This window comes from Myotis daubentonii, chromosome 3 (genome assembly GCF_963259705.1).
Source record: "Myotis daubentonii chromosome 3, mMyoDau2.1, whole genome shotgun sequence".
Taxonomy (NCBI): domain Eukaryota; kingdom Metazoa; phylum Chordata; class Mammalia; order Chiroptera; family Vespertilionidae; genus Myotis; species Myotis daubentonii.
The window spans coordinates 61,542,514-61,567,965 of NC_081842.1; the positions used below are offsets into that span (position 1 = coordinate 61,542,514).

General features: G+C 37.3%; 1 protein-coding gene and 1 pseudogene across 3 annotated transcripts in view; both read left to right on the forward strand.

The window, feature by feature from the left end:
- The window catches only part of TMEM39A (transmembrane protein 39A), a 33,605-nt gene extending 8,496 nt beyond the window's left edge, over positions 1–25,109 (forward strand). The window contains exons 3-9 of one of the 3 annotated variants that reach the window (XR_009451865.1): positions 999–1,221; positions 8,905–8,988; positions 13,455–13,609; positions 18,674–19,022; positions 19,808–19,995; positions 21,891–24,094; positions 24,626–25,109. Coding sequence is in view for 1 of the 3 variants with exons in the window: in XM_059687769.1 (XP_059543752.1) it covers positions 999–1,221; positions 8,905–8,988; positions 13,455–13,609; positions 18,674–19,022; positions 19,808–19,995; positions 21,891–22,011; positions 24,626–24,859 (1,354 nt within the window). In the remaining 2 variants the exon portion in view is untranslated. The remainder of the gene's footprint in view (positions 1–998; positions 1,222–8,904; positions 8,989–13,454; positions 13,610–18,673; positions 19,023–19,807; positions 19,996–21,890; positions 24,095–24,625) is intronic. The other 2 variants (XM_059687769.1, XR_009451866.1) reach the window with 2 other exon arrangements.
- On the forward strand, positions 5,170–7,413 carry LOC132231845 (methylosome subunit pICln-like; annotated as a pseudogene).
- Positions 25,110–25,452: the final 343 nt, after the last annotated feature.

Here is a 25,452-nt window from a genome sequence, read left to right on the forward strand (position 1 = left end):
TTTGGTGAAAGTGGAGTTGAATTTATGGGGATTACTGCAGTAGTTTAGATGAAAAAATAGTAACTGCTTGAACTAAGACAGGGGGTTTAGAGAGGAGGGTAAGTTTGGAGAAATTTTTTTTTCATATATCTTTATTGATTTCAGAGAGGAAGGGAGAGGGAAAGAGAGATAGAAACATCAATGATGAGAGAGAATCATTGATTGGCTGCCTCCTGCATGTCCCCTACTGGGGATCAAGTCCACAACCCAGGCATGTGCTCTTGACCAGAATCGAACCTGGGAGCCTTCAGTCCGCAGGCCAACACTCTATCCACTGAGCCAAACCAGCCAGGGCTGGAGAAAGTTTTATAAAGTGGAATATGTAAGATTTAGGGAGTGATTGGATGAGGCAGAAGGAAAGTTCTAATATGACTGCCAGGTTTCTGATTCAGGCAGCTAACTGGATGGGACATGAACTAGAGCCAGGACCACAGGAGGAGGAATACAGAGATGTCCAGTAGACAACTTGATTACATGGGTCTAAAACTCAGCAGTGAGCTCTATGGAGAAAAATTTTTGTTTTCAGCATCTAAAGCAATGGTTCTCAACCTGTGCATCGCGACCCCTTTGGGGGTGGAACAACCCTTTCACAGGGGTCGCCTAAGACCATCGGAAAACACATATATAATTACATATTGTTTTTGTGATTAATCACTATGCTTTAATTATGTTCAATTTGGAACAACGAAATTGGGGGTCACCACAACATGAGGAACTGTATTAAAGGGTCGCGGCATTAGGAAGGTTGAGAACCACTGATCTAGAGGATAATGGAAACCATGGCCACATATTAGATCACTGAGAGGGTGTGTATGAAGGGAGAAGCCAAGGATCCTAGGGTAGAGTTTGGGGGAAAGCTAAAGGTTAAAGGGTAGGTGGAGAAGGAAGCGGGAGGCCTTTATGCTGTATGACACTGAAGGGTAATCACTATTTGAGCTAACCCTAGTTTTCTCTTCCAGGAATGGTAGTGCTATTGGCCTTCCGGTCCCACCTATCACAGCCTTAATCACCCCAGGTCCAGTTCGTCATTGCCAAATTCCTGATTTGCCTGTGGATGGGAGCCTCCTCTTTGAATTTCTCTTTTTCATCTACCTGCTGGTTGCCCTCTTCATTCAGTACATCAACATCTATAAAACAGTGTGGTGGTATCCTTACAATCATCCTGCTTCTTGTACTTCATTGGTAAGTCTTAATCGGCCTTTACGTTCTTCATGTTACTTAGCCAAGAAACTAGTTGGAAAATCTGTGTAGACATTATTTTTCTTAATAATTTTTTTTCTAATAAAATGTTTTCCTGTTAAACCAAGATTACTTTCAGAAATATAATGTCATAAAATTGTTTGAAATATAAAATATCTGGCTTTGGTCTATGACTGGAGGAAGTAAAAATACAAATGAAAATGCAGAAAACATTAAAATAATTTATTATAATAATACCATGAGAAGGTTTTTATATTTAGCTTTCTCTATACCATGTTATATATTTGTTGGAAATTTAAAGTGCCAATATGTTTAAATTCTAGTAGCTCTACCCTTTTAATGACTGTACTAGGATAATGGAAGCTTCTATAACAAATAAGCCCAAAATTTGTATAATTCTCCAAACACATAACAGTCTGAGGCATTTGGCCTAGTTGGCAGGAATAGCACACTTCCCATATGGTCACTCAGGGGACCCAGGCTGATGCTGACAAACATCTTCCAATGAGTGGCTTTTAGGGTGGCTGTGGTCCATCCCTGTCAGCCAGAAAGGGAAAAGAGGAAAGGGAACTATAAAGGAGAGTTTCTTATGGGCCAGGGTTAATTATATCATTTTCACATGTGTCCTGCAAGGGAGACTGGAAAATATAGTCCTTTTACTAAATTCATTGTTACCCTGAATAAAATTGGGTTCTGTTACAAAAATAAAACAGAGAACTGTTTCTGCTAAAGTACATGACAGTATCTTGTAGGTTTCTTCTATCTTCTCTCCAGTTATTTAGGAGGGGTGTGATAATCTTGATGCAGAGAATGTTCTCCATAAAAGGATATATAAAATAATGGTAAGGCTAGTCAAGTAAGTGGTTGGTACTGGTAGATTTGAATGGGCAATAGAGATACTCTCTAGGAGAAAGAAAGCTATTGTCCTGTGTAGTTTATGCATGCGTCTGTGACTTATAAATGAATCAAAAACCTCCCTGGCCCGGTGAACATAGAAAGGAAGGAAATGCAAACGAAAATCTAGATGGCATGGGAAGGGAATAAACATTTTTCTTTTAAATGTTTGCATCAATTGGTTGTTCTTGGAATTAACCATTAAGAATTTTCTTTCCATAGTGACTATCTGCTTACTTAGGAGAAGAAAATTTCAGTTTTTTAAAAAATATATTTTTATTGATTTCAGAAAGGAAGGGAGAGTGAGAGAGATAGAAAATATCAATGATGAGAGAGAATTATTAATTGGCTGCCTCCTGCATACCCCCTACTGAGGATCAAGCCCACAACCCAGGCATGTGCCCTTGACTGGAATTGAACCCAGGACCCTTCAGTCCGCAAGCTGACGCTCTGTCCACTGAGCCAAATAGGCTGGGGCGAGAATTTCAGCTTCTTATACTTAAGAATTGTAATGACTTAATGCCAAATTGAATGCTTCATTTATTTTTTTTTTTTGAGTTTTTGTAAAAATTGATTTCAGAGATAAGAAAGGAAAGGAAGAGACAGATAGAAATATCAGTGATGAGAGAGAATCAGATTGGCTGCTTCCTGTACGCTCCCTGCTAGGGATCCAGCCTGCAACTTGGGCATGTGCCCTGACTGGGAATCAAACCTTGACCTCCTGATTCATAGGTTGACGTTCAACTACTGAGCCACACAGGGCGAGCTGTATATTTTATTTTTAATAGTCTTTTCCCACCTGAATTTGAGTTTATTGAATGTAGAAACTATATTTCATCTATCTTTCTTTGACCATGGTGTTATAAAATGAAGAGTTTGGATTAGATGATCTTTAAGGTTTCTTCTCGTTATATAGCTCTATAAACACCTCACTATCCTAACAGTGATATTAGCAAACGCTTATTAAAATATTTATGTTCTTTGCAAGTATTATCTCATTTACTCTTTGAATAAATAGGTAGGTATTACTGTATGACTCTCATTTTATGAATGAGTTATAGGAGACCTAGAAATTTTGAAACTGGCTCAGAATCACATACTGACACAGTGAGTACTCAAATCCAAACCTATCTGCTATGTTTAACTTCCTGTATTTATTCTATATTTACTCTATAAGTACATTATACTTATAGAGTAATTTCTACTTTGACATTATATGGAAACTTCTCACTTGTTGAATTTTCAGGCTAATAAAAGAGCTTTTCTCCCAGCCACTTTTAAAAGTCTCTTACAAATGTTGCCTTAAAACAAAGGGAACTAGTGTTCTTGTCAATCAGGAAGCTGTTACTATGCTGCTGATTCCAGAACTATGCTTTCTTTGCTCTGACGTAAAGGGTGACCTTTACTTGTCCATCTCCCCACTTTACTCAGTTCTGAATTTAAGTTTTATGTAATACTTGTTTGCAGAAACGAAATCAGATCTAGAAATTCAGCTGCAAAGAAAGTCTGAAAATGTTTTTAGCTTTCCAGTCTCTGCTGTAGAGAGGAAGGCACACTTAAACGAGGTTATTGTGTGGTCTAGTTCACTTATCAGCCACATGTGATCCTTCTCCCACAAAGTTCAAAATTTAGTTGTGGAGCTGAGTAACATATGTGTAATAGCAAATAAGATTTTATCCCATTAAACTGAAAGGGTCCTGAATCAGTGAACTGTTCAAAGACAAATGGGCTGTCAGAGACCTAGTTACTACCCATCACTGAAGGTGTGCAAGCATAGAATGTGGTAGCTGACAGGGATTTCTAGAAAGGACTTATACCTCAACTAGTGGTACGTCTCCTTTAAGTTTTCTTCTATTATGCATGCCACACGGAGAAAGTTGTCACATTTATATATTAGGTTTCTCTTTTTCCATTTCAAGAGCTTAGTAATTATCAAAAAGAAACTGTGAACACCTAAATATGTAAAGTATCATTCTAGCTATCAAGAAACTCGCTAAATGAGTCCTAACCCCAAGAAACATAAAAATAATAAGTAGTATAGTAAATTATTCAGAATAGTTAGGAGTGGAAGACTCTGATTAATCAAATATTTTGGTTTACAGAAAGTTAATCATAAGCAGATGCATTTTTAGAAATTTAGAATATAACAAAATTTGCTTAACATTAAGATATATTAGGCACTCAAACCAATGGACATGGACAACAGGGGGATGAGAGCATGAGTGGCGGGGGAGGATGGGGGTTTAATGGGTGGGGATGAGGACACATTTGTAATACCTTAACTAATAAAGAATTTAAAATTAAAAAACAAAAAACAAAATTCTTCACTGTTGGAAGGTGCTAGGGAACCAGCTCATTATTTTGAAGACAGATGAGTAAAGGGAAAGAATCTAGCATTATTTATTGTACCTTTCTGATATAAACTGTACTACTGGGCCTCTTTTATAAAATATTCCAGATAATAAAAAAGGAAGGAAGCACCATTTTACAACATCTGATGAGCTAATGGATGTTGGCAGTGACCAGTGACTGCCAGCAACATAAGGAGAGACCATCAGCCATTATGGGCCTTCGGATGGAAGAATATGCCACCACCACGCAAGTCGTCTCGCCAAAGGAAAACCTGAGTCTTTGACCAGAGTCCTCAGAGTCTAGATCTAACACGCAATTTGTAGGAGATTCAGAGGACAGTTAAATTACACCACAGGGCTTTGTCTGAGAAGCACAAATGAAATATTCACAGACATAACATCTGAGATTTACTTAAAAAATAATATAGTTGGAAAAATAGAATCATCTGTTGAGTGTGGGATGGAGGGTGAAGGTGGGGGTGTGATGAGGCAGGATTGGCCATGAATGTTGGTGGTTGGGTTGGATCATGGCTGCAAGGTAGTTACTGTTTTTCTTTATGTGTGTTTGAATTTTCCATTTTAAGAAGTTTTAAAAATAAAAGTAAAGGTCTGAAAAAAAAAGATACATTAGGCACTTAAATCTTTTTATATTAAAAAATGTCTTAGATGCACTAGTGTTGCATAAATGGACCCCCAGACATTAGCTAGGGAGTCTAGTAAATTTGCTTGCATTATTTTGGAGGAGTCGGGTGAGCAAGGAAGGATATCAAAACTAAGGGAGGATAGATTGCTTCCGGAGTGGGATGCGGGGAGCTGGGTATTGCTGTGCTTCCCTCTCGGTCTGATTCTTAGCCCTCACTACTGCAGTGAGTTTCCTCAAAAGTTTCCCGCCACCCAGGTCGGCTGATACCAGATACCAACGAGGTGCTGAACGGGAAGGGCTTGGGCACCAGCACTCAGCACTCTTTACATCGCTGAGAGCCGCTTGTCTTGGTTAGATGGCTCTGGATTGGGGCTCTCACTGGAATACCCCACCATTAGTTTGCATGCAGTGTCCAGGGACCTAAATGCCTATCCATGAGAGCATTTATATGTTATGGTGAATGCCAAATTTGAAGAAGAATCAAAAGAATCTTACTGATGAAGAAGAGGAAGACAGTGAAGAGGATGTTGAACCTGTTGCTGAATTTAGATTTGTGCCTAGAGGTAAATCAGCATTGGAGGCAATGTTCACCGCAATGTGTGAATGCCAGGCTTTGCATCCAGATCCCGAGGATGAAGATTCAGATGATTATGATGGAGAAGAATATGATGAGGAAGCACATGAGCAAGGGCAGGGGGACATCCCTACATTTTACACCTGTGAAGAAGGATTATCCCACTTAACAGCCGAAGGCCAGGCCACATGGGAGAGATTAGAAGGAATGCTTTCTCAGTCTGTGAGCAGCCAGTATAACGTGGCTGGAGTCCAGACAGAAGATTCAGTGAGAGATTATGAAGATGGGATGGAGGTAGATACTACACCCACGTTGCTGGACAGTGTGAGGATGCAGATGTTGATCACTGAAAATGATTTTATGTTGCTTTGGGGTTCTCATAACTGTAGGAGAGAATTTGGTGCCTTTTCCTCTGTGGAGTGGGTGTTGAAAATATTTTTCCTTCTCCGAAACTTCCTGAACCAGTTCTTTCTTGAGATAGACTGTATGAGACAACAAGTTGTCACCAGCAGAAGAAACTATGACCTTTATTAACCAAGGTGAATTTACTTAACCAAGAGGGTATTTGTAGTTTATCTTTTATCCCCAAATTTTCTGTGTCTAGGTACCTTCTGAGTAGGCCTATAATTCCTGCCTTCAGTGTATGTATCTTCTGTAACCTAGCAGGGGTATGTGGTGAAAATGCACGGGCACTTAGGTGTTGGTAGACGGGATGGAAGAGAGGTTGAATCTAAGATAGACCCTTTAGGGCCTAAGGATACCCTTACCCTTAAAAATAGGACAAAGATCTCAGATGAATCTGGCCTCTGCTCATTCTCCACAGGGGTACGGATCTTTTTACTATTGGGACCCAGATTAATTCATTCAGGCATTTCTAGAGAGCCTTTTTGAAAACATCCCAGCCACACATACTAACACAAGTGCTTCTTCTGACTAGCTTTTGCTCCTTTCACCATGTTTCACCAGTCTGTTCTATTATAGCTTCTTAGGTTATGTTATATCCTTTAATTTCTAGCCTCTTCATTCAGTTTCTGTAGCAGAACACATGAAATTGAGATGAAGTCTTCAAAGTACTCCACATGATAATTGTTTTGTCTTTGTAATAGCTTAACAAATCTAGCTTTTCTATGTTCAAACAAACAACTGAGGGAGGATAAATATTGTTAGAATCCAAAATACTAAGAAGGAAAAACAGATAATCTGAAGAATGTACAGTAAGCCACTCCCTTGACATCTTGGCTGCTCTGCCTTTAAAATATATCCCAAATCTGTCCACTCCATCTCCATTGCTACTGATCCTCTTCAACCCATAATCATTTTTCACCTGAATCAAAGCAATAGCTTCTTAATTGATTTTGCCCCACTATAATATATTCACCACAGAGCAATCAGTGTGAGCATTTTAAAATACAAATAGAATCATGGCACTCTTTGCCGGAACATTTCTTTTTTTAATTTTTATTGATTTCAGAGAGGAAGGGTGAGGGAGAGAGAGATGGAAACATCAATGAGAGAGAATCATTGATCGGCTGCCTCCTGCACACCCCCTACTGGGGATCGAGCTCACAACCTGAGCATGTGCCCTTGACCGGAATCAAACCCGGGACCCTTTAGTCCATAGGCTGACGCTGTATCCACTGAGCCAAACTGGCAAGGGCCTAAACACTTCTATGACTTCCCAAAACCGGTTTGGCTCAATGGATAGAGCGTTGGCCTGCGGACTGAAGGGTCCCAGGTTCGATTCCGGTCAAGGGCATGTACCAGGGTTGCGGGCACATCCCCAGTGGGAGATGTGCAGGAGGTAGCTGATCGATGTTTCTCTCTCATCGATGTTTCTAACTCTCTATCTCTCTCCCTTCCTCTCTGTAAAAAATCAATAAAATATATTTTAAAAAAAATGAGGATTAACAAAAAGCAAACAACCAAAAAAAGTACAAATTGGTAGTCACAAAATAATCATGGGGATATAAAGTAGAGCACAGGGCATATAGTCAATTATATTGTAACAATTATGTACAGCCCCATGGGATCCTTTAAATATCTAGGGACCACTTTATTGTAAAGTATATGATTATCTAACCACTATACTGTACACCTGAAACCAGCACAAAATTTTATTAAAGGTAATACTAGAGCACCAGCAATGACAAGATCTAGGGTCAGAGATTCAGGTGAGAAATGAATATGGATTGAAAAGAGGGTCAGTAGCAGTGGAGATGGAGTGGACAGATTTGGGATACATTTTAAAGAAAAAAGTAATCACAAAGGCCCTATGGCAGGAAAATATATGCCTGGTGTGCTTGAAATCAGCAAGAAGGCTGAAATGAGCTGGTGCTCTTTTGTCATTTAGCTCTCAGCCCAAAATGCGACCTTCTCAGAGTTATTCTCCTCAACCACCAATTTAAATTGGCTCTGTACCTCCCTTCCCAGTCATTATGTTTTTTAATTTTAATTTTTTAAGTACAGTTTACCTTTAATATTATTTTGTATTGGTTTCAGATGTACGGTATGGTGGTTAGATAATCATATACTTTACAGAACGGTCCCTGGATATTTCAAGGATCCACCTGGGCCATACATAGTTATTACAGTATTATTGAGTATGTTCCCTGAGCTCTGCCTTACATCCCCATGATTATTTTGTGACTACCAATTTGTACTTTTTTATGTATTTGTTTATCCTCATCTGGGGATATTTTTTCCATTGATTTTTAGAGAGAGTGTAAAGGAGGGAGGGAAGAAGAGAGAGAGAAACTTCAATGTGAGAGAGAGACATCGCTCAATTAGATCAACATAAGCTCTTAGCCAAAAGAGACCAACAGCAGTAACCCAAAAGATTGGTAATTCTGATTCATTAAATTTGTCACTCATAAATATGGCATTTTAGATAAATTATTCTTGCCATAATTCTGTAGGTTATCACTTGTTAACCCAAAACTGTAATCTTTCCCTTTTAATACAGTAAACTTTCAAGAAAGGGGAGGAATACATTCGAGATAGTTTAAATAGTGTTTGAAAAGTTAAAGCATCTTGTCATAGAAAGAAGTAGAAGATAGGTAGTCTCTTCATGCTCTCTCAAATTCCTGTGGCCTGTAAGTGTAAGGTGATGTAAGGAAGATCTTTTGAGGAGAGAAACCTCTTCATATAACAGTTCCAAGGATACAGATATTTCTTTCTGATGAAGTTATTTGTTTCTCTTATAGAATTTTCATCTCATTGATTACCACTTGGCAGCATTCATCACAGTGATGCTTGCAAGGAGGCTGGTATGGGCCCTCATCTCAGAGGTAACAGTTCATTCACTATATTCTATCACTTACAGTTAGAGTTAGTTACTAGAATGGGGTCAGATTGAAAACATGAAATGTCCAAGTATAATTTAAATATAATTATAAATTTATTTTACTCCCATGTGAATTGTGTTGGTTCTTTTTAAAAGTTTTTCCTATAATATATTTAAAAGTCAAGTGTGATATAACTCAAAAGAACTGTTAGAAATCTCATTTGTCCAGTAGGAGTTTCATTTGTAGCTTCCAAATTCTTCAGTACAATACAGTCTTTCTAATTTTTTTAAAAAAATATATTTTATTGATTTTTTACAGAGAGGAAGGGAGAGGGATAGAGAGTTAGAAACATCAATGAGAGAGAAGCGTCGATCAGCTGCCTCCTGCACACCCTTCACCGGGGATGTGCCTGCAACTAAGGTACATGCCTTGACCGGAATCGAACCTGGGACCCTTCAGTCCCCAGGCTGATGCTCTATCCAGTGAGCCAAACCGGTCAGGGCTACAGTCTTTCTAATTTTAATAGTTACAGTAAAATTGGATGAATTTTAGATAGCTATTGATATGAAGTTTTATGTAAATAAACAGTTGTATCTAAAACATTGTTTCAAGTAACATTCACTTGAAATTATGTCTATGCCATTTGTAGAGTTGCTAGCCAGAAGCATTTGTTTCAGTTAATTAAAATTTGGAATTTTAAAATAACATCCAAATTGGCATAAGAGTAATCTTGAAGAGTAGAATCTAAGTTTAGTGGTCAGTGGAGGAAAGAATTGGGACATTATTAATGTGATCTTTTTAAAAATTAAAAATTGTTAATAGAATTGGCCATTGTTATAATTTTTTATGTATTTGTAAACCCCAGTTGGAGGAAGGGGATAAATGTGTTTTCTTAAGATTTTTTTATCTTGTGCCCTATAAATGATTACCAAAAAAAAATTAACTTAGTTAAAGAAGCTAATAATTTTAATCTTGGAGTTCATAATTCAATGTGAAATTTTGAATAAATAGTTACTATAATCACAGATAACCAAGGCAACTTTTTCTTCATGGGAAGTTTTTGTGTCTATAAGCGCTAATTTTCAGGAACCTTATTTCTACAAACACAAGAGTAATTGCAGATATTAAATCATGTGAAAATCATTTAAATTAGACTGAAAAAATTGGTAGTAGGATCATCTGTTTTTCACAGTGGGAAAGGCAGTTTATAACCTTTTCTTCCAAGTTCTTTATTTAGGTTATGAAAATAGATGTTTACTTTTGGATATGTTGAGAAACTATGTTCTTTTCTTAGAGGAACTCGGTGGAGAGTTATGATTACATCTATTAAAACAGGCAGGGAGTGATTTTGTTTCATCTCCTCAGTTACTTAAAAATGGTACTTGTGTATGTCAAATTAGTATGTCCAGTTAGTGTGTAAACCCTTCCTAACTGGGGATCTACCTTGGATACAAAAATTATAACTTGAAGTACTCTGAAATACTCTATTTTTTCTTTTGCTAATTGCTTCACAATAGTTTTAACAGCTTTTGCGTAAGCTTAGCTGGAGAGTGCATTAGCTGTTTGTTAAAGAACCTATAATTCTTACTGAGAACAAAATATTTAAGCTAATTTTAAGCAGATTTCTAGTCAGATTTAAATGTGTACCTTAGTGTCCATTAGAAAGGGAATATTAAATAATTATGGTATATCAACATAATGGAATAAATAGCATGCAGCTATTAAAATGATGAAAATGTCTTCACTTACTGACCCATAAGATACTAAGTGAAAAAAAGCAAGGTACATAAGACAGGTGAAAGGAATATATATTACCTTATATATGAGTAAATTATCTCTAGAAGGACATATAACTAATAATGGCCTGCCTACTTGGTGACTGAGAGACAAGACCAGTAGGAGGGAAACTTCACTACAAATACTGTTAAACATTTTGTATTTTGAGCAATGTGAATTGAATATTTTATCTATTCAGAAGTTTAAGAGCTATATAGTGATTCTCTTTCTAAAATACTTAAATTTGATGGATAATATCCCTCTTAAATCATCTTTCCTTCCTTCTATTAAAATATGTTTGCCTTTTGTTTTGCTTATATCACAGAAAGGACCCCTACTCTGAGAAAGACCAATCATTTTTAAGGAGAGGCTGGAGGTAATTAATTCAGAAAGCTAAACACTGTTCTGGGAGGAATACCTCTCCAACTAGATAGACTGTTCATTCACCTCCACGCCCACCCTACTTCTCTGCTTGCTCCACAAGACCAAAAGTTACTTACTGTTCTTTTACCAACCTGAGCAACTCTCTTTTTAAAAAGTTGTTTTTCTACATAGAAGAGTACATTTTATTGAAGAAAACTTGGAAAACACTAAAATATTAAGCAGAACATTTAAAACGATTACAATGCCATTATTAAAAGAACCACATTTTGATATATTTCCTTCTAATTTTTATATGCATATAGAGAATATACATATATATAAATATATATATCTATATATATCTATATATCTATACATATATCTATATATATATATTTGGGGGGGCATTATCTGTATATTGTGCGGCTATTTGGGACATTATCTGTATATAGTTTTAAATCCTGTATTTCTAACTTACCCTAGTGTAAGGAATATTTTCTACTTCTTACTTGACTAATTCTTGCTTATTCTTTTTTTTTTTTTTTTAAAATATATTTTATTGATTTTTCACAGAGAGGAAGGGAGAGAGATAGAGAGTTAGAAACATCGATGAGAGAGAAACATCGATCAGCTGCCTCCTGCACATCTCCCACTGGGGATGTGCCCGCAACCCAGGTACATGCCCTTGACCGGAATCGAACCTGGGACCCCTCAGTCCGCAGGCTGACGCTCTATCCACTGAGCCAAACCGGTTTCGGCCTTGCTTATTCTTTAGATCTCAGCTGAAATGTCACTTCCTCAGGTAGCCTTCCCTAGGTTAGGGTCTCCTGTTATTTGTTCTCCACAGCAGCCTACTCTTTTCCTATAGCACTACTTGTCACAAACTGTAAAAAGAATTACTTCTGTAAATGTGAATTTAATACGTGTCTATTTTGGTTGATCAGCCTCATGCAGAGATCTTGGTTACCACTGTGTCCCAGGACCTGGTATATCTGAAATAGGCAAAAATTATATCTGAGCTCTGCTGTTCTGGTGACATTGGGCAGAGGAGCCTTTTTATTTTCAATTGTAAACTTTTGAGAAAGGAGGCAGCGGAGTAATTCCAGTGGCTTAAATATCTTCCCTAGGCTTTGAAACATGGGGTACGTTGGCCTGAGGTGTATCAGAGGAGTTGCATACAGCTATTTACCCTGCTCTGGCTGAGAACAGCTGGAGACTTTCTTACAGTTTGAGATGTGAGCAGTTCATTATGGTATTAATTCAACTGTTTCTTTGCATTTGTAAGGAACTATGTAAATAGTATATATTGCATATATATTATATATGCTATGTAGTATGTTGGGTAAAATAAGAAATGGGTATGTAATAGAAATCTGAAAAGCTCCTTATCCCCTCCCATATGTTATTGAATCCAGATAATTTTTCCCCCCATTTCTGGGTTTTGATTCTGCTGTTTTAGAGGTTATAGGAATCGACCATTTTCTCCTGCATTTTGCTCATTCTCTTCTTCCTAGTTCACTTTGAAAGAAAATGGCATTGCAGAGCTTCATGTTTAGACTAATATGTTTCTTACTATAGTTAATCAGTTTTAAAGATTTGGGATTAAGGAAAAATGTTTGAACAGCTGTGATATAAGGTGATTATGCCGTATTTCCATGTTTATAAAAGTCAGAAAAGAAACTTTTGTTTATATAGGAATTTGTCAAAGAAGATATTTTTTGAAGCTTCAGTAATTTATTAAACATTATTTAGGAAACAGAATGGGGGAAGGAGTCAAAGAAAAATGGAAACTTACTACTGTTGAGGTCATTATAATCTAGTCTGGAGTCAGATAAATTAATATCTTTATATACATAGAAGTTCCTTGGTGGGTTATTAAAATACAGTTTCCTTGACTTGTGGTTTTGGTCCCTATATCTGATGAGGGAAGTCAATAGGAATTAGCATGTTCAGTAAGCAACCCAAGTGATTCTGATGAATATAGTTCATGGACCGTACTTTGGGAAATCCCAATGTAAATAAATTAGATAATATCATAAGAACTTAAAGAAGGTCTCTATGAGGCACTATGGGAACAGTTAACTGCATGGAGATGTCTTAATCTTCAAGAATGAGGACGATAGGTGGGGTGGGACAGTTTTTCTTCTTTTCTCTCCCTTTCTCTTTCTCTCTCTCTCTCTCTCTCTCTCTCTCTCTCTCTCTCTCTCTCTCTCTCTTTTTCTCTGGCACAGTTTAACTTCCACTAAATCTACCAAGTTCTTATTTGAGTCACATTGTTTCTGTATAAGGTGATTTATAAAATGTTCCCTTTGGTGCTTCCAAACTTGTAGGCCACTAAGGCGGGTGCAGCGTCTATGATTCACTACATGGTTCTGATATCCGCTCGCTTGGTGCTGCTCACTTTGTGTGGATGGGTGCTTTGTTGGACGCTCGTCAATCTCTTCCGAAGCCATTCAGTCCTCAATCTCCTTTTCCTTGGCTACCCGTGAGTACTCCAGTTTTTCCATTTTATTAGTAAGAAATGATTTGGGTCATGCAGATGATAGTATATAAAGAGAGTATAAAAGAGAGAAAAATGAAATTCTTCAAATATAAACCAGGAAATACTGAAAAATCAGTGAGTAGGGTGACCTTATAATTTATTTTCTAAACTGGGATACATTAGATATAAACTAGGACTTCCCCAGGAAGCCTGAGGAGTATAGCTCTCCGACCAATAGAGAATATGTTTTAATTTACTCTGTTCACCAAATAAAGTACTGGCTGTATTGGCATAAGTGATGACTAATGTTAGTTGAATAAACTGGCTAAAGCAGTCTTACCATTTTGGTCAAATTACTTTGAACTTGGGGTTCATGTTACAATGTATGCCATATTGAAGCCCTATAAACTTATGTCCTTTTTTTGACCAACATCTTATTATAAAAATGTCAGCATATGCATATCAATAACTAGAGTTTGATATTTGGTTACAGTCTTTTTTTTTTTTTTAAGTAGAATTCATATACAATAAAATTCACAAATCTTATGTACATTTACGAGCTTTAATAAATACCTGTGTAGCCCTGACCGGTTTGGCTCAGTGGATAGAGCGTTGGCCTGTGGACTGAAGGGTCCCGGTTCGATTCCGGTCAAGGGCATGTACCTTGGCTGCGGGCACATCCCCAGTAGGGGGTGTGCAGGAGGCAGCTGATCAATGTTTGTCTCTCATCCATGTTTCTAACTCTTTATCCCTCTCCCTTCCTCTCTCTAAAAAATCAATAAAATATATTTTTATAAACAAATAAATAGATACGTGTATAATTCAAACTACTATCCCAATATAGAACATCATTACTCTGAAGGTTCCTTTATTTCCCCTTCCAATCAACCCCTAGTCCCTGGTTCTCAGAGGCATCCATTGTTTTGATTTATTTCTACTATAGATTAGTTTGCCTGTTCTGAATTTCATATAAAAGGAATCATACAGTATGTACCCTTTGTGTAAGGTATCTTTTACTCAGCATATTGTTTTTCAGATTCATCCATGTGATTTTATGTGTCAGTAATATTTCATTGTGTGAATATACCACAGTTTGTTTATTTTCCTATTTTTGTATGCCTGGGTTGTTTCCAGTTTGGGACTCTTATTAAAAATAAAACTGTTATGCACATTCTTATACAAGTCTTTTTTCTAAAGATATATTTTCATTCTCTTGGGAGAAATTTCTAGGTGTGGCATTGCTAGGCCATAAGATAAGATTATATTAAGTTTTATAAGAACCTACCAGACCTTTTCCCAAAGAAGTTGTATCATTTTATCCTCTTACCAATTTTTACTAGTAAGAGTTATGGTTGCTCCACATTTTTGTCAACATTGATGTTTTCTGTTTTTTTAAATTTTTGCCTTTATGAAGGGTGTATAATGGTATCATCTTATACTTATTAAACTAACTACTTTGCATAATACTAGCTAATACTTTCTTCATTGGATATTAGTAGATAGCAAACATTTATTGAGCTCTTTTTATATGCTAAATGCTAGGGTAAGTGTTTATAAACATCACCTCATGGAAACATCACAGTAACTCAGGAGGTAGTGTATTAAGTCTGCTGTAACAGATTCAAAATATCACTAGCTTAAAAAGGTTAGAAATGTGTTCCTCTCTCCTGTACAGTATGTGTGTAAGTGATCTTGGATAGCTGTGGCAGCTCCATGGTGTCTAAGGCTCCTGCTATCTTTAGTAAGTCAGGTGTATCTCAACTAAAAATTCTGTTGCTGTAAAGAATGGGAGAACAGTAGCTGTTGGCAGATAATTAGCAGTCTTTGCCAAAGGTAAAGACAGATTAGGAGATTTAAAAACTTACTCCTGGTCAGACAGTTAGTGAGAAAGTCTCAGGTCTTTTTTATTCCAGAGCCCTTGTTAACCATTACATTCTCTGTAATCAGTAGTTCAAAGTGTGGTTCCTAGAACAGCAACATCAACATCTCCTGGAAGTTTGCTAGAAATAGAAATTCTCAGAATCTACCTCAAATCTACTGAAACAGAAACTCTAGAACAGTGGTTCTCAACCTGTGGGTCGCGACCCCTTTGGGGGTCGAACGACCCTTTCACAGGGGTCGCCTAAGACCATATATAATTACATATTATTTTTGTGATTAATCACTATGCTTTAATTATGTTCAATTTGTAGCAATGAAAATACATCCTGCATATCAGATATTTACATTACGATTCATAACAGTAGCAAAATTATAGTTATGAAGTAGCAACGAAAATAATTTTATGGTTGGGGGTCACCACAACATGAGGAACTGTATTAAAGGGTTGCGGCATTAGGAAGGTTGAGAATCACTGTTCTAGAAAGTAGGGCCAAGCAATTTGTCTTTTAACATGACCTCCAGATTGTTCTGATACTTGTTCAAGTTTAAGAATCATTGCTTTATACCATTTATGGGTCTTAAGTGTAAGCATGAATTTATATGGGTAATCACATAGTATAAAATCAAGGCATAATCAGATTGTGCGGGCAAGGATGGCAAGAAGGGGCTTTGTATTGATTGTACTGTGGGTAGGTCTAATTATATTGTGTAAACAATTATAAATCTGTTTCAATATGTCTAGATTAACATTGTAGGTGCTTTGAGTTGAAAACAGATAATTATTGTATTTACCAACAACAGCTGGTTGAATCGGTTAGAACAGTGGTTCTCAACCTTCTGGCCCTTTAAATACAGTTCCTCATGTTGTGACCCAACCATAAAATTATTTTCGTTGCTACTTCATAACTGTAATGTTGCTACTGTAATGAATCGTAATGTAAATATCGGGGTCACGACCCACAGGTTGAGAACCACTGGGTTAGAAGGTTAACTATATCTGATTTGAAAGGCTAATTATGAGTATATCAAGGAATATTTTGTTCAAGTTTAGTAGGATTATCATTATCAAAATGGCTAGCATGCCTTTTCATTTCAATTTAGGTATATAAAAAAGCTCCCTTATTCTTGAAAGCTCTACACACCCCTATAAAACAATGAAATAGTCTTGTAATTTAAACAAAATTTAGGTTGAAATATATTTACCTTCTTTACTTTTCAAAAGTTGTATAACTTTTATCTAACTTCAGTTTAAAAATTATGAGAAATTTAAAATATTAGACAGTGGCATTAACTACATCTTTATTGTTTATTTATAGGTTAAAAAAGAAAGGGATTATCTTCTGCCTCTAAAAAAAAATGTGATTCTCAAATCGCTTCTCAGTTTACGATAAGTTAGTCCAAAGACTTACAGTTTTAGTGCGTATATTTATCTTGAATCTGTCCTGTTGTTTTTTTTTTTTTTTTTTTTTAATATATTTTATTGATTTTTTTTACAGAGAGGAAGGGAGAGAGATAGAGAGTTAGAAACATTGATGAGAGAGAAACATCGATCAGCTGCCTCCTGCACATCTCCTACTGGGGATGTGCCCGCAACCCAGGTACATGCCCTTGACCAGAATCGAACCTGGGACCTTTCAGTCCGCAGGCCGACGCTCTATCCACTGAGCCAAACCGGTTTCGGCTGTCCTGTTGTTAATCTCTGCTATTACATTCTAAACTTCCACCTAGTCTTCTGATAACCCATTTTCCCCTCCTCTACTCCATTTTTCATTGTAGCTAGAATGATTTTCAAAATGGAAGTTGAATCATTTTATTAACCCTCTTTAAAAGTTCTTTAATGAATAATTTCCTTTATCTTACAGAGTGCTCCCTGGTCTAAGCCTTTGATGCTAAATTTCCACTTTCTTTCTATCCTGTATCAGTTGTCTATTGCCACATAATGCTGTAACAAACCACAAAACCAAGGTAGCATGCTACAATATGTATTTACTCTGCATGTGCTGGGGTCAGCTGGAAGTCAGGAGGCTTTCCTGACCTTAGCTGGTATTAGTCATATGTAGGATTGACTGGCTGTCTGTTTAGGTAATTAGAACAACTCAGCTCGGAGGTGGGGAACCTAATTGGCCCTGATCGCTGGCCAGGCCTGGGGACCCTACCTGTGCATGAATTCCATGCACCAGGCCTCTAGTTACTTACTAAGGACTTAGGGAAGTATTTTAAAAAATTTTTAAGGAACCAAAGTTTGGAATAACTAAGAAGTTATGAAAAAGATTCAGTTCTTTAACCAAGTAATTCTGCTTGTAGAAATTTATCATACTTGTGGAATTTTAAAATTATTTTATCAAATAGTTACTGAGTGCCTAGTATGATTCAGCCACAACTCTAGGCATCAAGGATACAGCAGTGGATTAAGCAGACTAAAATTTCTGGTCCATGGAGTTTACATTGTAGTGAAGGATATATAGACCAAAGAAAAAAAAACACACCAAATAATAAACATGTAAAATATATGGAGTGGAAAGCTCTGTGGAGAAAAATAACCTGGCAAGGGGAATTAGGAGTGCCTTTGGGAGTGGGTGGGTGATGTAGTGGAGAGGCAGGGAACTCCTGACTAGGAAAGAAAACTGTGTGAAGGGCAAGGTATTCGAAAATTACCAGATGTACACAAAGATCTGTGTAGGAAAGTGCTTATCCCATTGATATTTATGGTAGTGGGAAATAAGAAACAGCGTAGGTTTCCAGAAAGAGAGAAATGGGTAAATTATAGTACTATATGAAAATACTATAGTATCTTTAGAAATTGTTACAGAAAAGTACTTAATGACAGAAAATGCTCAATACACCCAAAGTTAAAACAGCAGGATATAAAACAGTTCATACTATATGATGCTAAACATAGGAAAAAGTATAAAGTCTGTGCACCTAATTATAAAAATGGTTATTTTTAGGTGATTAATATTTTGTCATTCTGACTTTCTATAGTTTTCTTTTATCTACAATGAATATATATTGCCTTTGTGGGAAGAAATGAGTTAAAGAGCTTCCCAAATAATGAATTTTTCATCAGCAAAATCCCCAACATATTATGTTCACTCTGGTGGATCCTGACTGTTTTACTACAATAGTTATGCGATCTATGTGAGGTGGCATCTGTGGCCTCATTTTCATGTTCACCTTTTTCTGCAGGTTTGGTGTTTATGTTCCTCTCTGCTGTTTCCACCAAGATAGTAGAGCTCATCTTCTTCTCACAGACTATAACTACGTGGTTCAGCACCAGGCAGTGGAGGAAAGTGCCTCAACTGTGGGTGGCTTGGCCAAATCCAAAGACTTCCTCTCCTTATTGCTGGAGTCTCTCAAAGAACAATTTAATAATGCCACACCCATCCCCACCCACAGCTGCCCTTTATCTCCAGACCTCATTCGCAATGAAGTAGAATGTCTGAAAGCAGATTTCAACCACAGAATCAAGGAAGTTCTCTTCAACTCCCTCTTCAGTGCCTACTATGTTGCATTTCTCCCCCTGTGTTTTGTGAAGGTAAGTGGTTATATGTGCTTCCTCGATTTGTGTGTGAATGACATAAACTGGGTATTTCTTATTTAATCCCCCTTTTCTCTGTCTCCCCCTTGGCAGCCTGGATGGTGGAGTTCGGCTGCATCTGGAGTGCACTAATACCGCTCCTGGTTGGCGGATAGGTATTTCCATATATGTGATGCACCCGTGGTGGTCCCTTCTTTTTTTCTTCCCCCCCCTCCTTTTTTTTTAAAGTTTTTTTCCTTTCAGTTTCCCGGGAGAATAAAACTTGTACTTATAATAGTATTAGTATGTAGTAGTTTAAAAGAGGACCAAGGTTCAATAAAATTTAGCCTACTGTGATTGATCTTAACATGGTTATCAGGAGTTTCTTTGATTTTAATCTAACCTCTATCTAAACTTCAATTTACTTCAGTAGAAAAGAAAAATGGTCTGGATGTCACTGGGCCCAAAATCCTTTGGCATATTTTAGTGCCTTTCCTTCACTTGTTGAGAAGCACATCTGCAGCCGGAGTGGTCATTCTCAGAGAGCTCTCACTTCTTCCAGAAAGGAAGCACTTAAGATACAATTGCCTCTCCCTCCCAGCCCTACCTCACACAGTCAGAAAGTCAGGTTGAAGGATTTTGGAGGAGCCTGCTTTTGAACTTTCTGCACGGACAGCAGACAACCACCAGTGCATGTGTGACTCAGTGTGGCATTTGTCTGCAGGGCATATGTACACACACCCATCTCTGCCTTCTTGTTCACTGGTACATGGGTCATTTCTCTCTCTTCTAATCTCTTCCAGAGTACCCAGTACTATGACATGCGCTGGTCGTGCGAGCACCTCATTATGGTATGGATCAATGCTTTTGTCATGCTTACCACACAGCTGCTGCCATCCAAATACTGCGATTTGCTACATAAATCAGCTGCTCATCTGGGCAAGTGGCAGAAGCTTGAACATGGGTCCTACAGCAATGCTCCACAGCACATGTGAGTAGGCCAGAGGGTAAAACCATATAACACCTTTCTACATGCTGCTGGTCATGTTTATTTGCTTTGTATGTCATTCTTGTTCTTGGCTTTGAACATTTAATTTTTAGTTTTTGTCTACATGGATGCTTGTCATCACTCTAAACTGAACACAGGGGACATTAACTCATTTCCACCACCATCCTTAGTCCCTTCTTAAATGCCTCCTACCTTTGAACTGCCCAATCACTAGAGTGTCTAATTTGTTTCCTAAGCTATAATCTTGGAGTTTTCTTTCAGTCTTAACCCTTTGCCCGAGTTCAGAGTCATGATATATTTTTAATTCTCTTTAAAAGACTATAAGATCATCTTTTCATCTTCATTGCCACAGCTAAACAGGTGCTAGCTAATCATCTCACGCTTAGGTAGCTGGAATTTCCTTCTCTCATCTTTTCTTTCTAATAAATGCAAGTTTGTATTTTTTCTGTACTTTTAATTAATTTTTTTCTTTCCAAACTTGCTAATGAATATTTCCCTACTTTTCCAGTATTTAATGAAAACTGCCTCCAATTGATTTCTCTCTGAGTATTCTTTTCTTTGTGTCCCCTTGTCAGTCATTTCTCTGCATGGTTCCTCTGACCCAAAATGGCTAACTTTATAACCCTTTGTTCTCTCACTAATGAGCCTTCATCATGCCTTTCTCTCAGATCTGACCATCTTCATCTTCCTCCCTTTTTATAATTTGAACATTTCACAAATTTCATCACTTAGAAATTCTTCCCTAATTAAGTGGGACAGATTGAGGTGACCTTCCCTTCCCCTCTCCCCTTCACAGTCCTCCCTTCAATTATCTGCCTTGATGTCTGATACAGATTAGCACAGGCCTTCAAGCCCAGGAACTGAAAGAGATTGGGCCAGGCTGAGAGAAACCCGACTGTGGGCAAAGGACAAATTTCAATAAAAATTGAAAATACAATCCACAGTACTAGTACTGTACATCTTCAGGCTCCTGATGGCACATGGCCATGAGGTGTATCGTCACTTTAATGCTGGTAAGTGCGAGCAAGGCTGACGGAACATTTTCTGAACTGGGAAAGCTTCAGGGTGCTAGAATTTTTTTTAACATATCTAAAATGCTGTCCCAGTTCTTCTCTTAGGAAACTAACTTTTCCAAAATCAGGAAGACATGAATTAACTTAGTTTTTTTAAAAAAGCTTAACCTGAAAATTCCCATCCCCACCCCAACTCCATTACATTGGTGCTGGAAAGAATGAAGCTTCTTCCATAACTTCTTTTTCCTAGAGAAACCTCTATAAAAATAAACCAAGAAAGCAGTAACAAGAGAAGTCTGTGTCTATACCTTGTGTGTCTCTGTGTTCTTCTATCTAGCTTCTTGCATATGTGAAGTGTTCCAAGTATGTAATAAACTGATTTTCTATGTAGCTCTTTGGGTTATAATCTGCAGTACATGTCATGCTAACTTGACAACCTGTTAATTTCTCCACTCCTGTTATAGCCATCCACTTTCTCGTCTTGTTTGTTCCCTCTAGCATTTCCACCAGTAGACTCTGCTCACATGGGATTCAGATGACAATCCACTTGCTTACATTTGATTTTCTGGCTCTTAGATGCCTTACTTACACATTTATTTTTGCTTGTTCTCCTAAGCCTCTTAGTCCTTTGCCACTGAGCAAGCTGTATCACTTTGCAGCTTCTCTCTGCTGTATAGCAATGAAGTTATAATAACAAATCCTTTTTAACTCCTTCCAGTTTGACCATGGGAAACTGTTTTTTCAGAATTCAGGCAGATGAAGCCTGAAATACTTAATTTCTTCCATAGACGTATAGCTGGCTTGCCAGACACTACCTTATCTGTAATTGCCAGTATGCTAACATTGCATTTCTTTCTCCCTTAGTTGGTCAGAAAACACAATATGGCCTCAAGGGGTGCTGGTGCGACATAGCAGATGCTTATATAGAGCCATGGGGCCCTACAACGTGGCAGTGCCTTCCGATGTATCCCATGCCCGCTTTTATGCAAGTACCGCTTATTTCTTTTCAAACATAAGCTTAGGGGTAAGTTTAGGAGGCCTGTGTGTGTGTAGCACATACTAGGGAATTAGTACATGGTAATTATTGCTTCTATAATAATGGCCCTTGTCCTTTGGAACTGTCTTCTGAAAGGCAGCTTCAAGGTCAAATATCATTATCCCAACTTCAACTTGTTTCCCTAGTTACATCAGAATTTGTTGAGTCTAGTAGTATTACTTGATATGAGTAGACAGTTACTTAAGACTTGCCTTTTTCATCTTACAATTTTTATTTGTAATAGTTTGATTTAATGGTATCCTTATTATATTGTATCTGTGTATCCTTAAGCAATATTTAATATAGTAATGTAATGGGATGGGTTTTGTTTTTCTGTTTTTGTTTTTTGTTTTTGTATCTGTGATATGTATCATCTCCTTAAAATACCTTGACTTCCCTTTGGAAAGTCAGACAAATGCCATGATCTGAAGCCTTTTTTCTATATTAAAAGGGAAAAAGGCTTAAAAGTTAAAAAGGAAAAAGCAATAGACATCCACTAAACACAGCTTCTCTTCCATTTGAATTTATGCCTTGGGTTATGTTCTTGATCTTTCAGTTTTCCAGAAATTCTGGCTCTAGGGCACAGAAGTGTTTACTTATCTGAGAATGGCCAGATGACCATTGAGAATGGGGAAAGAAGGTGCATGCAGGGACCGTTCTTAATAAAAATGCCCATAGTGCAGTGCATTACCTTTAAATGGAGATCATATTCTAAAAAATAATTGGAGACCATTGTTTTGAGATACCTGATTCTTTTTTCCCTTCCTACTATGCTCCTTGTGAGGGTACATGACCTTTCTAGTTCTGCAGGTGTTTGCTACTAAAGGTCTTGCAATTAAATATGTGGACTTGAATCAGGGCAGGATGTTTGTAAATACCAGGAAGGGTGGGGCAGGGTGGAGGTTGGGAGGAGCATGCGGAAGGCGAAAGACCCTTGAGTGAGGAAACTATAAGCATCTCTTTCTGGCCTCCTGTGGGATTGCCTTATGATGGAGGAGTGGACTTAAGTCACACTGCATAAGCATTCGGTTTCTGTGCAGAGTATTTAATTCAGCCAGCTGAATCCCAGAGGCCATTAATTCTGTTGGCCCTCACTGTCCCCTGGAAACCTACAATAACCAGATGTTGTATTAGAATTTTCTGATTGAAAAATAAGTATTTTCCTTGCTAGCACTGGACAGCTGGAGAATCGGATGGAATCCAAAGGAGTTTTAGGAATGTTAATTTATTACTGATTGTGCATGACCAAACAGGTAAATCAGTGCTTCTCAAAGTGGTCCGTGGGCCACTTGCATATGTCACCTGGCTCACCCTTTAAAACCAGTGACGGAGGCTGCAGCCTCAGCCTTCTGAGTCAGAATCTGAAGGATCCCAGGAATTTGCAGCGTTTACATGTTTGAAAATGATTCTCAGGCACACTGACATTTGAGAAAACTCATTTAAAATGTGCCTGTGACCTATAGCTGTTAGAATTTAAAGCCTGTACTCACCTTTTTTACTCATTCAGTTTATAGCTTACTAGCACATTTAATTATAATTGTTATAATGGCCATACAATCTGAAATTGACTGAGTCCATTAAGAATATTAATTCTGAGCCAATTTTTATACAGGATACTTCTGGATATCATGTAAAAAACCCAGGTTAAATGTTTTCTTTCTTCCAAAGGACCCTGAGAAGCTGGCTATCTTTTAGAGCTATCATGATCATTTGGCTTGATTCTCAGATTTGAGATCTAAATTAGCTCTTTTAGATGTGATATACTACCATATAGCAGTTTGCTACCTGTAACTTCTGTGTTTCTATTCATTAATGCATTTTTATAAGTAAACCAGGATTTAGTCTCTTAGAGTGAAGAATTTGGTTGAAGTGAAAACATTGAGCCCTGTTTTTAGCCAAATTCTATTTATGACTAATTTTTCCTTTCTTCCTCATTGTCCTGTGTTTCTGCATTCTTCTTGATATCCAGAAAAACAAAACAAAACAAAACACTAGAAATAAGTGGTGTAGAGGATTTGAGTCAGTGACCATGGTGGGTAAAAATAATCTTAAAGATAAATTAATAAATTATTGTATTGATATTTCAATTTGTCTTGGACTAGCCCACAAACTCACATTGAATTTTAAATGGTTATGTCTTAAATGGTTATATAAGTACCTACATAATATCCTCAGTTTTTGCCTCTTGACTTGCTAAGTCTAAAATATTTTCCATTTGGTCCTTTATCTAACTCTTATCTTAGGTAAATATACTTTTGGTTATCTCAAAATATATACCTAAAATATAATCTAAGAAAAATCTTCAGAGGCAGAGTTCTTTTAGGTATAATTTCTCTTTGTATCTCAGGGGTATTGAAATATAAAATTTATCATCAGTAAATTTTGAGCAAAAGGGGAAAGGTTTGGGTCTCTAACCATAAGAAATAGCCTGGTTGACACTTAGTAAGCAGATCCATTTTTATGGCATAGAGGAACCTATAAATATGAGATTATTTTAGGAAAAGTGAGAACGATTATAGTCTGTCTCTATGAAATGACATTTTCTTTTTAAATTTCCTTACAGTTCCTATTTCATCGTCCATTAAGGCTGTTGAATCTGCTTATCCTCATTGAGGGCAGTGTCGTCTTCTACCAGCTGTATTCCTTACTGCGGTCGGAGAAGTGGAACCACACGCTTTCCATGGCTCTCATCCTCTTCTGCAACTACTATGTTTTATTTAAGCTTCTCCGGGACAGAATCGTATTAGGCAGGGCATACTCCTATCCACTCAACAGTTATGAACTGAAGGCAAACTAAGCTGCCTCTCAACAATGAGGGAGAACTCAGATAAAAATATTTTTCATACGTTCTATTTTTTTTCTTGCGATTTTTATAAATATTTAAGATATTTTATATTTTGTATACTATTATGTTTCGAAAGTGGGAAGGGTAAGGGATATTAAATGTATCCATAAACAAGGTGATGTGATCTTTCATGTGTTAGTACATTTGAATAATATACATCTGAGAGGTGTGCCTCTCCAGTAAAGAAATTGATTTGTTTGTATGGCTTCAGAATAACTCATTTATGAACACATGTCATATATCTCTTGACATCATACTATGCAGTGTTCACTTTTCTTTCAGTCCTTCTAGTTATGTTTAGTCCTCAGTCGGCCTTATTGCTACAGAAAGGGAGATCAGTGGAGTTGCCTGCCGACACCCTTTCTTTCTTCAGTTGGCTAATAGAATTAGAATGTGCGGGGGAAAGAGTAGGTTGTACATAGTCCTGAGTGGGATTCTCTTTGTTGCCTACTGGGAGGAAGCATTTCTGAGATAGAAACTCAGTGATCTCTTCTGCCCTATACCATTTAAATATACTTTTGAATAAGCTACTGTCCTAAATCTCA